General features: G+C 41.2%; 1 protein-coding gene across 2 annotated transcripts in view; it reads right to left on the minus strand.

Moving 5' to 3' along the window:
- The window catches only part of LOC128512164 (nucleus accumbens-associated protein 2), a 41,376-nt gene that overhangs the window by 12,980 nt on the left and 15,608 nt on the right, over positions 1–12,788 (minus strand). Inside the window, exons 1-2 of one of the 2 annotated variants that reach the window (XM_053485304.1) lie at positions 3,539–3,629; positions 1,284–2,145 (exon numbers count right to left, since the gene is read on the minus strand). In XM_053485304.1, coding sequence (XP_053341279.1) covers positions 1,284–2,109 — 826 coding nt within the window. In that variant the 5' untranslated portion in view covers positions 2,110–2,145; positions 3,539–3,629. Of the gene's footprint in view, positions 1–1,283; positions 2,146–3,538; positions 3,630–12,788 lie in introns of those variants that run through there. The other variant, XM_053485303.1, reaches the window with a different exon arrangement.

Consider the following 12,788-nt stretch of genomic DNA (forward strand, 5'->3'; position numbering starts at 1 on the left):
ATTAAAATCTTTCAGTGTTTTTTTTTCTTTTCTTTTTTTCTTTCTTTCTCTTGACTCGCGTTTTGACTCATGGCATAACGGCACGTCTTCAAGTCCTGCACATTCATTAAGAAGTTTCATTTTGACTCCTATCGTAACTTTTTCACCCCACAGATACACCTCACTTTATTCCCAAGAAGAAGAAAATCCTTTAAAAAAAATCTAACACTCCTTTCAAGAAACATTTATAGAAATGAATACGCAAACCAAGAGAGAGAAATGTCCAGAAAACACGGCGATGTTATCACGAAGCTCTAACGCCTGAATATGTAGACGTGATGTACTGTAAACGCATCGTAAAGCGTTTATAACACGTCGTAAGACCCAGCGCTGGTTTGCATGCACATTTCCCAGTTAAAAGATTTTATCTGCTCAAGTTATAAGTGTCGAATGCGCACGAATACGTCCTTATAAACAAAGATTAATCTCAAAATCATAATAATAAGCACAAAAATCCCAAATCAACAGAATTTATTGTAGAATTTCCTTTTTGAGCTAAACTCCGAGTACATACCGAGTCCGCCTTAGCACCAGAATTCACTCTTTTACTCACTTAATTTTATTTTGAAAGCTGGATTTTTGATTAGTCAGAAGCTGTCGATTGTTGATTCATTTCCTGAATCCCCCTCTTTACTAACGGACTCGTTATCGTTTTTACACTAACAGCTCATTCGAGCGAACTTGTCACACACACACACCCCGCATTAATTAGAAATACATTTTTTTAAAGTGTGCTGTAAATGATTCAATTTTTTTTTTATTTACAGAAGGAGTCTCCAGTGTCGACGCTTGAGAACAGTCTGAGGGAAAGCTGTAACGTTTCTGACATTAACTCTAATCCATTTCATTGTATAAAAAGTACAAAAAACACGTGTTTGAGTTATAAATGTGTGCAACTGTTTGCTTAGAGACTTAATGAATTTATTTTTTTTTAAAAAGCATTGGGGACGCCGTGTTATTGTTCAATAATCTGCCTCAGTGTGATAAAAGGAGCTCGGCTTTATCGCACCAACCTGTCGTGCTTTTTTTGTTCTTCTCATGAAAGCACAAGACAAACTGTTTAAATGTGTCACTGATAAATAATTCTCTCTCCAACTTTAGCATAAAATCCCAGATAATTTTTTTTACCTAATTTTATTCCTTTTTTTAGTTGCAGAAATGCATTAGTTAAATAAATAATTTTTTTAAACAGATCTAACGTTTTTCAATTTTTTCCTGAGACCAGTTTTAACAGCGATATTTACTTGCGTAAGCATTTGTCGAGCGGCTGTACATCTGTGCGAAGGCGTCATCGCCGATCCCGTCGTAGTTCTCCTCGTCGAACTCCTCGTCCTCGTTCTGATAAGACGTAGGACTGTCTGTGGTGGGCAGGCTGGACGCCCCCGGGCTGGAGCGCTCGCCGGGGATGACGGGATACATGCCCAGCACCCCGGGGTAGAATAACGAGTTTCCTCGCACCCCAGAGCTCTTCTTGGCTCCTCCCGGGAGGCTCAGCGGCGTCTCGGTGCCCTCCGTCTTCACCCTGCGGAGTGAAGGTGACCAGCTGGGAGGAGCCAACATGGCCGACGCTGCTGCCGCAGCTGTCGGTGCAGCCGCGTGCGCGTTGTTGGCGGTGATGTTGTTGTTGTTGTTGTTAGGGCTCGGAGGCTCTGACCCGGGCTCGTCCGTGGCGGCGGTGGCCGAGTCACAGTGAGGCGAGTTCGCCTTGAACATGAGCTCCATGCCCCTCTCGACGATGTGCTGGATCTGCAGGTACCCGGCGGTGTACATAACGACGAGCTGCTCGCTGGCCGCCATGGTCAGCTTCCCCGTGTAGCAGAAGGACAGGATTTGCTGGAAGCAGGCCGGAGTGACTGAAGAAGGCAGCTCGAACTCTGATTTGGCGCTGCCGCTGAACAGGTCGCGGAAGTACAGGCTGCTGGCGGCGAGGACGGCGCGGTGCGCCCGAAAGGCCTGGCCCTTCACCAGGATGGACACGTCGCAGTACAGGCCCTGCAGGCGCTGCTCGTTGAGCGACACCAGCACGGCGCTGCCGAAGTTCGGGATCTCCACGTGCAGCAGCTGCGACATGGCGGCCCGCGTTCACACAAACACACAGCGGCTCATCTGAGGAGATAAACAGGGACACGCGGTGAGTCAGGGCGGAGCTCACGGCAACGGATTTTACAGAAGGACTGACGAGTTACAGTCGCTACAGAGAGGAAGCAACTTCTCTCTCAGATGAAGCTGAATCGACATCAAAATGCTAACGGCAACTCCGTTACTTTACAACCTAAAGGAGATTGGGTCTGTAGAGGCGAAGGTCAGGGTTTTATTGAACCCGTGGGGAGAGGAGGGGGCGAGTGAAGGGAAACGACGTCTGAGCGTTATCGAGCCTTCTCGTCCTGAATGATCACACACACACACACATCGTTCGGTTCTCATCACGCCTCTGCACGTCTAATATATTCATATCAGATTAGAGACAGAGGCGGAAAAAGAAGAAGAAGAAGAAGAAGACGAAGAAGGAAAAAAAAACGGTCTGAGAGACAGATGGAATCGGAATAAGTGAAAATTACGCAGGAGATCATTCGGCTTGAGATCAGACCGCTTTGAGGAGTTAGACAGCAGGGTTTTCTAATCCAGTCTAAAACACTTACCTAGCGGAAATCACGATAATGCCATCTAACGCATTTTTATTACTTAGACACATTTTAGTCCGCATATAAAGAACAACAGTACTGCTCCGAGACAGAAGGGATATTTACTTTTTTATAGAAATGTCTAAATGTGTCTTGAAAATCGCTCCATGTTTACACACGACTCAAAAAAACAACCTTTATTTAAATATCGTTTGGTCCAGGTGACCTCACACGACACATTGTTCTTTGCAAATGACTTGCAAAGTCAGGAGACGAAACTCAGGATGAAAAAAAACGGAAAGTTTATGTAGTGCTAAATAAATCGAAAGAATTCGAAACTATTCTCTTAACGCATGCAGAAACGCGTTAAAGACCGACGAGCGTGACACCGTAATCCGTTTAAACACTTTTCATTCCATCGTTATCTCATGCAATGGGGGGGCAATGGCAAGGGAGGGGGGGGGCACCCAGGGTGGGTTTTGGGGTGTTTAAGTGGGCGGGGTTTCCCGTGGCCTCATCACCGAGAGAAAGAATCATGCAAAAGTATTAAAAGAAAAACAGAAAAACACACCTGATATAATGTACAACCTCACTCAGCTTTAAGTATAGCTACTTAAATCATAAAATGACAGTAAGCATAAAAAAGGACAAAACACACACACACACACACAAAAGCATGCTCGTCTCAACTCTCACTCACTCTTACACACGCTGCTGGAGTGGAGTTAATTCTCTTGAGAAATTCTCTGCAGCAGATTTCCAGGAACAGTAACTGAAACACTGCCATGACACACACACACACACACACACACACACACATACGCACACTTTCCCCCCTTTCTGCACTTCTAACAATCCCTCTATCATTGAAGTCTGACCTGCCAAGTTCGCTCTTCAGACGCAGCCGAAAAACCTTGGACGCTCTCTAACTCCACACAACACTCACTCACTCTCTCTCTTTCTCTCTCTCTCACTCTCGCTCTTTTTCTTTCTCTCTCGGTCTCTTTTTTTCTCTCTGCAGCTCGGTTTCAGTGCATCAGCGATGAAAAGAGAAAGGTTTGTGTGTAATCAATGCAGCATCTATACGTCGCAAAGTGAGAGAGAGAGAGAGAAAGAGAGAAAGAGAGAGAGAGAGAGAGAGAGAAGGCAGGCTACAGTTACAGAAAAGGGAGACAGAGGACGGAGAGGGAGGGGCTTCGAGACAGAGGGAAAGTTATTTAAGGACAGTACGAGTGAAGAAAAGCAATTCGACAAGGCTTTGCGTTTCATGATGAAGCCCCAGAGACTCAAGCCTTTTTTTTTCTTTTTTTTAGTGCTACTCAAAACTCCCGGAGTGCAGAACATAGAGAGAGAGAGAGAGAGAGAGAGAGAGAGAGAGAGATTTATTAAAATTTCAAACAATGACATGAAACCGAGACCACTCCGATTTACTTATTTCAATCTGTCCCACTTGAGCCACTTGATTTATTTCCGTTCGCATCACTCAACTTAGATAACTAGATCAAGTCCAGCAATGATTCAAAGTCGAACTTAAAAAAATGCACAAAGAAATCCGATTTAAAATGAGTCGACTCTTCGAATCAGCTCCTGAAGGCGAACACCGAGGGCTAATGAACACAAGAGCGTCAGCAGAAACAGAAACCAATCACCGACTCAACTCACGAAAACTAGACAGAGAAACTGTTTAAATAATTCAGGGTTTTAATACAACGCAAAATAAGCTTATTATATTAGTTCAGAGCGTAGGAACGCTTTTAGCCACAGGCAAAGAACCACCACCACCAGGCCTGCCTCGGCGTTTACTCAGGAGCTGAAAGAGTTGGGTTTTTTTTTTTGGTTTTTTTTTTAGTCAAATGATGTGATTCGTTAAAAACAGGTGAACATTTCCAGCACCAAAATGTGCACATCTGGATTAAAGAGAATCCGTTATGTGAAATTAGTTACGTTGAGACGAGTTCCAAATGTGTGTGTGTGTGTGTGTGTGTGTGAGAATCAAAAACTTTTCAAGCATTCACTTGTATACAGTAGATTACATCACAAGTACATTACATCCAGAGGTGGAAAGTAATAAAGTACATTTACTCACGTTACTGTAATTTGAGTAGTTTTTTGTGTAATTCTACTTTTTAAAGTAGTTTTTAAAATCTGTAATTTCACTTTTACTTAAGTATGTTTTGTTTGAAGTATTGTACTGTTACTGAGTAAAAAAAATAAATGAATTAAATAATTTATAATAATTATAAAGCAAAAAAAATAACGTAATGTGGGAGGAAAAAAATTGCACCCCGGGAACCACTGCACTGCTTGATTGATTGATTGATTGATTGATTGATTGATTGATTGATTGGCGTGGAGAACAAACGCGCTAAATTCACAACACCGATAGAGACGGACAAAACAGATGCCAGTGATACAGACCCAGCTGAAAGTGAAATGCCATTAAATTCTTATGATCAAACCCCCGGCCATATTCAAGCGACCACTTTCAACTTTTAGCTTTATTATGTAAAGGTGTTCCTTCGATTAAAAAACAACTATTTTATATCCGCTTGTCTTCTTTAAACTACACTAGAATCCCCCATCCCGTCCCGCTGTTAAAAAAAAAAAGTAACTAACTTTTCCTCTGAGTAAATTTTTAATGAGCTACCTTTAATTCTACTTGAGTAGAGTTTTAGGGCCTGTCCACACGGAGACGCGTTTCGCTGTATAGGCCTACGTATAAATTTTTTATCGTATTGGCGTTTCGTCCACACGGATCCGGCGTTTTAGGAGACTGAAACCGCTATTTTTTTTTAACTGGGTCCCAAAGTGGATAAATCTAAAAACGACACTCTTGCGTCTTCGTGTGTACGGCCAATCCGTATATTTTGTGAAACGATAATGTCATCGCATCACGTGTCGGCTGCGTCACACGTAACAGCAACAACAATAATGGCGGAGTACATGATTGTGTTCATGTTGCTACAAAGCCTACTAGCTTTATTACAGCAAAATCTATTGCTTCTATGCAACTGTTATGAGCAACAAGCGATAATGGACAACACCATCTTGGTTCGTATACAGCGCGCAAGGTTATGCACATGCTCAAAGTCTTCTTCTCTGTGTATAGTGCATCTCTATGGCAGAATTACAGCGCCCCATACTGGTCTGGCATATATACTACACCGTTTTCAGTGGTTTCGTGTGTACGCAGATATTTCTTGAGACGACGCCGTGTTCACGAAAAAAATTATCTGATAGGGAACGCACCGGCTTCGTGTGGATGGAGTCTTAGCCGGTGTTCGGTTCGGTGCGTTTGTTTGTATGGCGAAAATGCTTCCTTCCTAAAGTGAAAATTCATAATGGAGGGCATTCGTATGCCGAGGTCCCACCATAACTACATGACACATTTGCTCTTGGGGTAACAAGCTTCACGCTTAATGTGCAGAGTAGAAAAATTTATAACAATCAAAATCTATGCTAATGTACCTATATACACCTCAATGTTGTTTCTAGACATACTTTTCCATTTTAGTATTGGCCCGTGTTTCAACAAGGCAGGTAAATCTTCTCTATATTGTGACCTCATATAAGAAGAGCCCCTCTCCCAGGTTGCTGCTCAGCTATGCACCGGAGGACAAGTGAAAGAGAAAGAGTCATCTGAGGGGTATTTCAGCTTGAGCATCAACGCTGACAGATTGGCAGAGACTTGTGTTAACTTGTTCAAAAACCGTCAAATGCAGGACGTTTAAAAGCTTTAAATGACCTGCACGGCCGATTTATTGGCGTCTGTAATTTTCACATGTTTTAAGTACATTTTTTTTAATTGCACAATACTGAATTCAGCTCTGCTTTCTGACTCATCGAGCCATCCCGTGACAGGAAACATCATGTTTTACATATTGTTTAATCATTTTATGTAGAAACTTCTTTTTAATAGCTGTTCGACACAGTGACATGTGACTTTGCAGAAAGGTTGCAGGTTGTTCTTTTGACTTATTAGTTATTCAAACTGAGTTAGGACACATCATATATTTAATTCAAATGAGGAAATCTGTATTTGAATCTAGGTATCAAATATTTATTCAAGCCTACATCATCTCATCTCATCCTGCTACACACATCCAAAACGTGTAGAGACGTTAGCAAGGAAAATAACGCTAGTGCAGTTAGCCTTTTTTGGTAATCTAAACTAGCGTAAAATATGAGCATGAAACCTATTGTTTTCTTTCTGTGTTTAAGTAGTTAGCTTCAGATATTCTATAACTATGAAAAAGTTGGACAGGCCACGCCCATAAGCAAACATTTTTACGCATTCAACAAGAGACATTTGCAAGCTAAATTTTTCATTCGACAATAAACCATGGACGTCCATTTCACACACAGGTCTAACAGATTTGTGAGAAATGTGCAGCAGTGAATCAGAAACTGGACGAAGCACATGTATGGTGCGTTTGTGTTTTTCACAATCCAACACACATCCACACACAAACACACACCACTCACACTTTCTGCGCCAGCAATAAAGGACCTAAAAGCTCTCCGCAGCTTCAGCTCGACTGGCCATGTAAACACAAAGCAGCTGTATAAGAACAAGGCCAAATCTGAGCTGCTTTGTTGTCGTCTCTGTGTATTTCTGAGAGATCTGTCTGCACTTGCAGACGCTTCCTTGGGTGAAACGTTCCCCCAGATCTCGCGTTTGAAAAGGAGACAAGGGTGTCACTTTGTACAGACGTATGATATCAGGACACGACGGCTGGGAAAAAAGGACTCGGAACAAAAGAAAGACACCACGCTTCGCATATCATGTGGCAGTGGCAGATGGGACGGTCCTGGCGTTTTCTGCCAAATAGGATGCAAATGTAGAAAGACGAGATAAAAGCACTACATTACTCGAAAAAAACAAAACAGAGCGACAGAGAGAAAGAGAGAGAGAAATTAGTGACTCCTTTTGATTTTTACACTTTTGAGCTCTAAAAAAAAAACATGAAAAACCCTAATTGTTCGACCAACAAGAAGGAAACGATGTCTGACATCCAAACCAGGATATAAAAGCAGGAGTTCAAACTAAAGGTGGGAAGAGATAAAATATAAGCATATAAAATTTTGTATTGGATGTTGAAGGGGAAAGACAAACAAATCCGATCCTATTCTGAAATAAAGCTTGCCTGTATTTGACACAATACTGTCAAATTCTTTTTACAAATATTATCGCTCTCACACAATTGAACAGCAGATGGTTGTTCACTATGATTGATAATTTTCACAATCAAACTGTAAATGACATTTCCTCACGAAAGTTTCTCTCAAACTTTTGCATTCTAAAGCATATATACAGAGACATCGTGTATACATGCACATATGGCACACACACACACACACACACACACACACACACACACACACACACACACACCTTTCCATCCTTGTAAAGATCATCTATGTCTATAAAGAGAGTATAAATGGAGCTAATCAGCCGCTATGCTACACCTAAACCAACATTACCTAAATTGTTTATTTATAACAATACGGTCAAATTCTTTTTACAAATATTAGTGCTCTCACAGAACTGGAACAACAGAAGGTCGACATAAATGGATTTATAACTGCTGTTATGTGAAAGATATGTTTATGTTAACATTTACAGAAGGATTCGCCGCTTCATTAAAGTCATCAGGGACAGTATAATAATGTTGATTTATACATACCATTTCCATTATTTTTTTTAGATTCTGTAAATCTTCTTTGCAACAATAACCATTGTTAAATAAATTGAATTTAAATGGAATCTTTTATGGTTTCTCAGCTGTGTTTAACTTTAAAAGAAAGAAAGGCTTGTGAAAGAACCATCATTTACAGCTGCTATAACGCAAATAATAACGCTGATTAATCAGATTTGTAAAAGTTACATAACATTTAAACGTCACTATAAACTATTTAATGAATAAAACCACTGTAATAGGTCACAAATTGTTATGTTGGGAAAGGAATATTCGACTTCAGGGCTTCATTGTTTTTCTTACCAAATACCACATAAAGTGTTTTATTACCACTGATCAAATAAATTCTTTATAATGATCAAAAATTTGAATCACTAACACTGTCGTTAAAACGCGTCACTAACGACCCCCCCCCCCCCCCAGGCCCTCAATGGAATGGTCTGTTTCCATGGCAACCTCTAAGGGCATTTTTTAAAAGTTTTAAGGTTTAGGAGTGTTTTCCCTAAAGGTTTAACATATTATATAAATATTAATGTATAAAAAGGACAGCTTTTGTGACTTTAGACGCTGTAGAAATGTCAAGCTCCGCCCCCTTTTCCTGCCCCCCCCCCCCCCCCCAAATCACACACACACACACACACACACGCCCCGCAAGTCACGCCACTACGCGCGCCTTCTCGCCTCGCTGCAGTGCGGTGTGCAGACATGCGCAGACGTGCCGGGCTCGCTCACGTGCGCGCGCTCTCTCACATAACGTGGAGATGCCGAGACTCAGGAGAGGAAACTGCACGAGCTCTGAAAACTTCAAAACAGCCCATGCGAGCGCGCGCACCCGTACACACACACACACACACGAGCACGACGCAAACACGCGCGCGCGCACATACAGCGTACTAAATATAGCCTTCGCGCGCATCTGATAACAGTATAGAGAGAAAATGGCGGACAGCGCGAGCCTGGCACGCGCTCATTTACACTAACATCCCACAGTGCGAGCTGCTGTACAGCAACCGTTATTAACATCTGTCTGTCTACATCTATCTATCTATCTATCTATCTATCTATCTATCTATCTATCTATCTATCTATGTGAATCCCTGCCTCTCTGTTTAGAGCAAAAGTTTGTGCTCCCAATGGTCTGGTTGGGGCAAATGCAATGACTTAACTTGTATACAAATAATTTACAAACCTCACAGTTCCAGGCTGTATATTCTGATATATCCTGAAAGCAATGCAACAACCAAACAAATTTAAGCAAAATTAATGAGATAAATAACTGTAAAAAGATTTTCACAATTAAAAACTGAGAAAATAAGACAACTATAGGATCCTAAAGATTTCCTAAGGAAATAAAGGAGTTTGGAAGCAAATATTAAGTCAAAGATTGGATCTGGAGAATATTACGCAGACACAGAAATTAAACTTTACATGTTTTTTTTCCCACTCGCTATGATGCCTTTAATAAACACTGGCATCATTGTTTTTTTTAGGGAAGAACCATCACGCTGTAAATATTACATCACTAGTTTTCTCACGAAGTTTAAGGCATGTGCAAACACAAGGATCGTCCATTACCATAATGACCTTATAAATGGAGCTAATCAGTGCTATGCTAAAGATCCTAAATGTCACTTTAACCTTAGCCTCTGTAAGCAAAAGTAAACTTTTGGGGAATATATATATATATATATTCCAAGTTATCACAACGTCAAAAGTATTCAATAGTCTTATCTTTCTGTCTCCACAAAGATGTTAGAAAACACTCAGCACGAATCTGCTTGAAATCACATGGCCTAATTTTAGTTGTTCAAAGACTGCACTTAGTTGGAAATATGAAATATGCAGATATATCCTGAACACACACACACACACACTACAGTATTACATGAAAAATAATTTAAATCTTTAAAAATAGCTTTATATATATGAAAGTTCCAGGCTATAATTATTCCAGAGTACAAAATGCAAGTGTTACGTAAAGGTGTAATTAAAGTTGCATTAGAACGCTAACTTTAGGTGCTCGTTGCTCTACAACCTAAAGATGTGTACGTGTTAAACATTCGGAGCGCTGCACGGCATATTAACCAGCCTCTGCTCGCCTCTATGGATCGTCTCCATAAGAACAATCCAGCTTTATAAATATTCAAACACTGCAGTCATGCCTGAGCACACGCACTCTCTCTCACACACACACACACACACTCGGGCTCTAGCCCAAACCTCTCTCGTCAGGACCAGTAGCGCACTACGTATGTAAAGGGGTTTATTCTTCATGAACATCCTATAGGCTGCAGGAAGGAGTCTGAGACGCAGCTTTAGGTTCTTTGAGCTCGAAGAGGCCCCTGGCAACAGTCCCACCAATCAAAGCTCTCACACAGCATCTTGAGAACGTGAGTGTGTGTGTGCGCGGGATGACACGACACGTGAACAGTTTAGATGATGCACCTCGGGCGTTTTTGATATCTGATAAAGACTTTGTTAGCAGAGGAAGTTATGATTTGACGTTTATGATTACGACACATCACACTGTACACTGTCCTCTTAGAGCGCATCCTATAGAAGACACTACAGTCATGTGTTATTAATCCAGGCTTGGTCAAGAAGAAACTTTTTTTGTCCTCTTTTATGGTACTAGCCGTCTTCATCCTATTGGTGGATTTTAGATGAGCTTTGTACCAGTCATTATGCTGGATATTATAATTAAAAATCTCATCCAGGCAGGACAATCTGTCCTCATTTATTATGAGCAAGAACACAGACAGAAGATCAGAGACAAATAAGAGACGCTGGAAAGTCAGACAGGCTAGAAAAGTAGAGAGACAGATGGAGAAGAAAGGTTTAAATATAAAGATAACTGAAAGACTAAGAATGAACAGAGAGACATGTTGGAAGACATGTTGGACATGAATATTAAAAGAGGAAAAAAGCTGGACATGGGCTGGAAAATGGAGAGACAGTTTGGCCAGAGAGAAAGCCAGTCTGAAGAAAGAGAGGAAGTTTGGACAGAGAGAGAGTTTAGACAAAAGTAGCTTGAACAGAGAGACAATTTGGACAGACAGAGAACGTTTGGACAAATAGAGAGACAGCTTAAACAAAGAAAAAAGTTTGGACTGAGCAAGACCGTTTGGACAATGAGAGATAGGGAGAAACAGTTTGGACAGACAGAGAGAGGTAGAGAGACAGTTTGGACAGAGAGAGAGAAACAGTTTGGACAGACAGAGAAAGGAAGAGACAGTTTGGACAGAGAGAGACAGTTTGGACAGAGAAAGACAGTTTGTAGGAAGAGTGAGACGGCTGGAACAGAGAGAAAGTTTGGACAGAATAAGATAAACAGTTTGTACAGTGAGAAAGAGAGAGAGAGAGAGGATTTGGACAAAGGGCGAGACAGATTGAACAGAATAAGCTCACACTGTAATATCCTAATAATCAAGTAAGTTATTTAACGCCCATGCTTATGTTCCAGTAAACGTAAGGTTTAGAGAACAGCATTATAAATCAGATGACACATGCCGTGGAGATGCTGATGCTACCTTTAACGGTTATTTTTTAGTTCAGTTTCAGATCTTTCAATAAAAGGTCTTCCGTCTGCACTCAGGCACGAGTTCCTCCCAGCGGATATCACGAGCTAGCTCGCGGAGTACGAATGTAGCTCTACTAAACGATTTCCACAAAGTCGTCTGTGATTAAATTTAATCACTTCTTTAATTATGTAATGTTCTGGTTGAGTTTCTCCGAATAAACTGAAATGTAATTTTGCAGACTAAGTAAGAAAAAGAAAAGAAAAAGTCAAAGAAAGTTCTAATTAAGAAAAACGTTTCTATAAATCAGGATGTCGGACATGTTCCTCTCCAGACAGAAGGACACGCTGAGCTCGATGATGCCTCCCTGTCACGGATGCTGAAAAACTGTGACCTGCTGCAAGAACATCAGGCACCTGAGGATCACAGCATCACATCGCTCCACCGCTTCCTCACGAACATACTTTATCAAATGAAAAGGGTCTGGACTAAAGTCAATCCACCAGAGATAAGACGGCTGTGTTCTTCTGTTGTCCAGGCAGGACAAGCTGCCCTCATTCCTTATGAGAACACAGACTGAAGATCAGAGACAAATATGGGATGCTGGAAAGTGAGACGAGCTAGACAAAGAAAAATAGCACAGAAAGAGAGACAGATCAGGAGGACAGGCTTAAAAAAAAGATAAAGACGATCTAAGAGACACAGGATGAGCAAAGCGTCATGTTTAAAGAGAATAATAAAAAAAAACAGGATCAGGATGTTTTTTTTATTTTTTTAAAGCTGGAAACAGGGCAGAAATAGAGAGACATTTTGGGCAAGGAGAGAGACAGAGACAGAGACAGAGGGTGTAAACAAGAGCTTGAACAGTAAGTTTAAGAAAAAGAAAGCTTGGCCAGGGAGGTAGCTTGGAC

This window comes from Clarias gariepinus, chromosome 24 (genome assembly GCF_024256425.1).
Source record: "Clarias gariepinus isolate MV-2021 ecotype Netherlands chromosome 24, CGAR_prim_01v2, whole genome shotgun sequence".
Lineage (NCBI taxonomy): Eukaryota > Metazoa > Chordata > Actinopteri > Siluriformes > Clariidae > Clarias > Clarias gariepinus.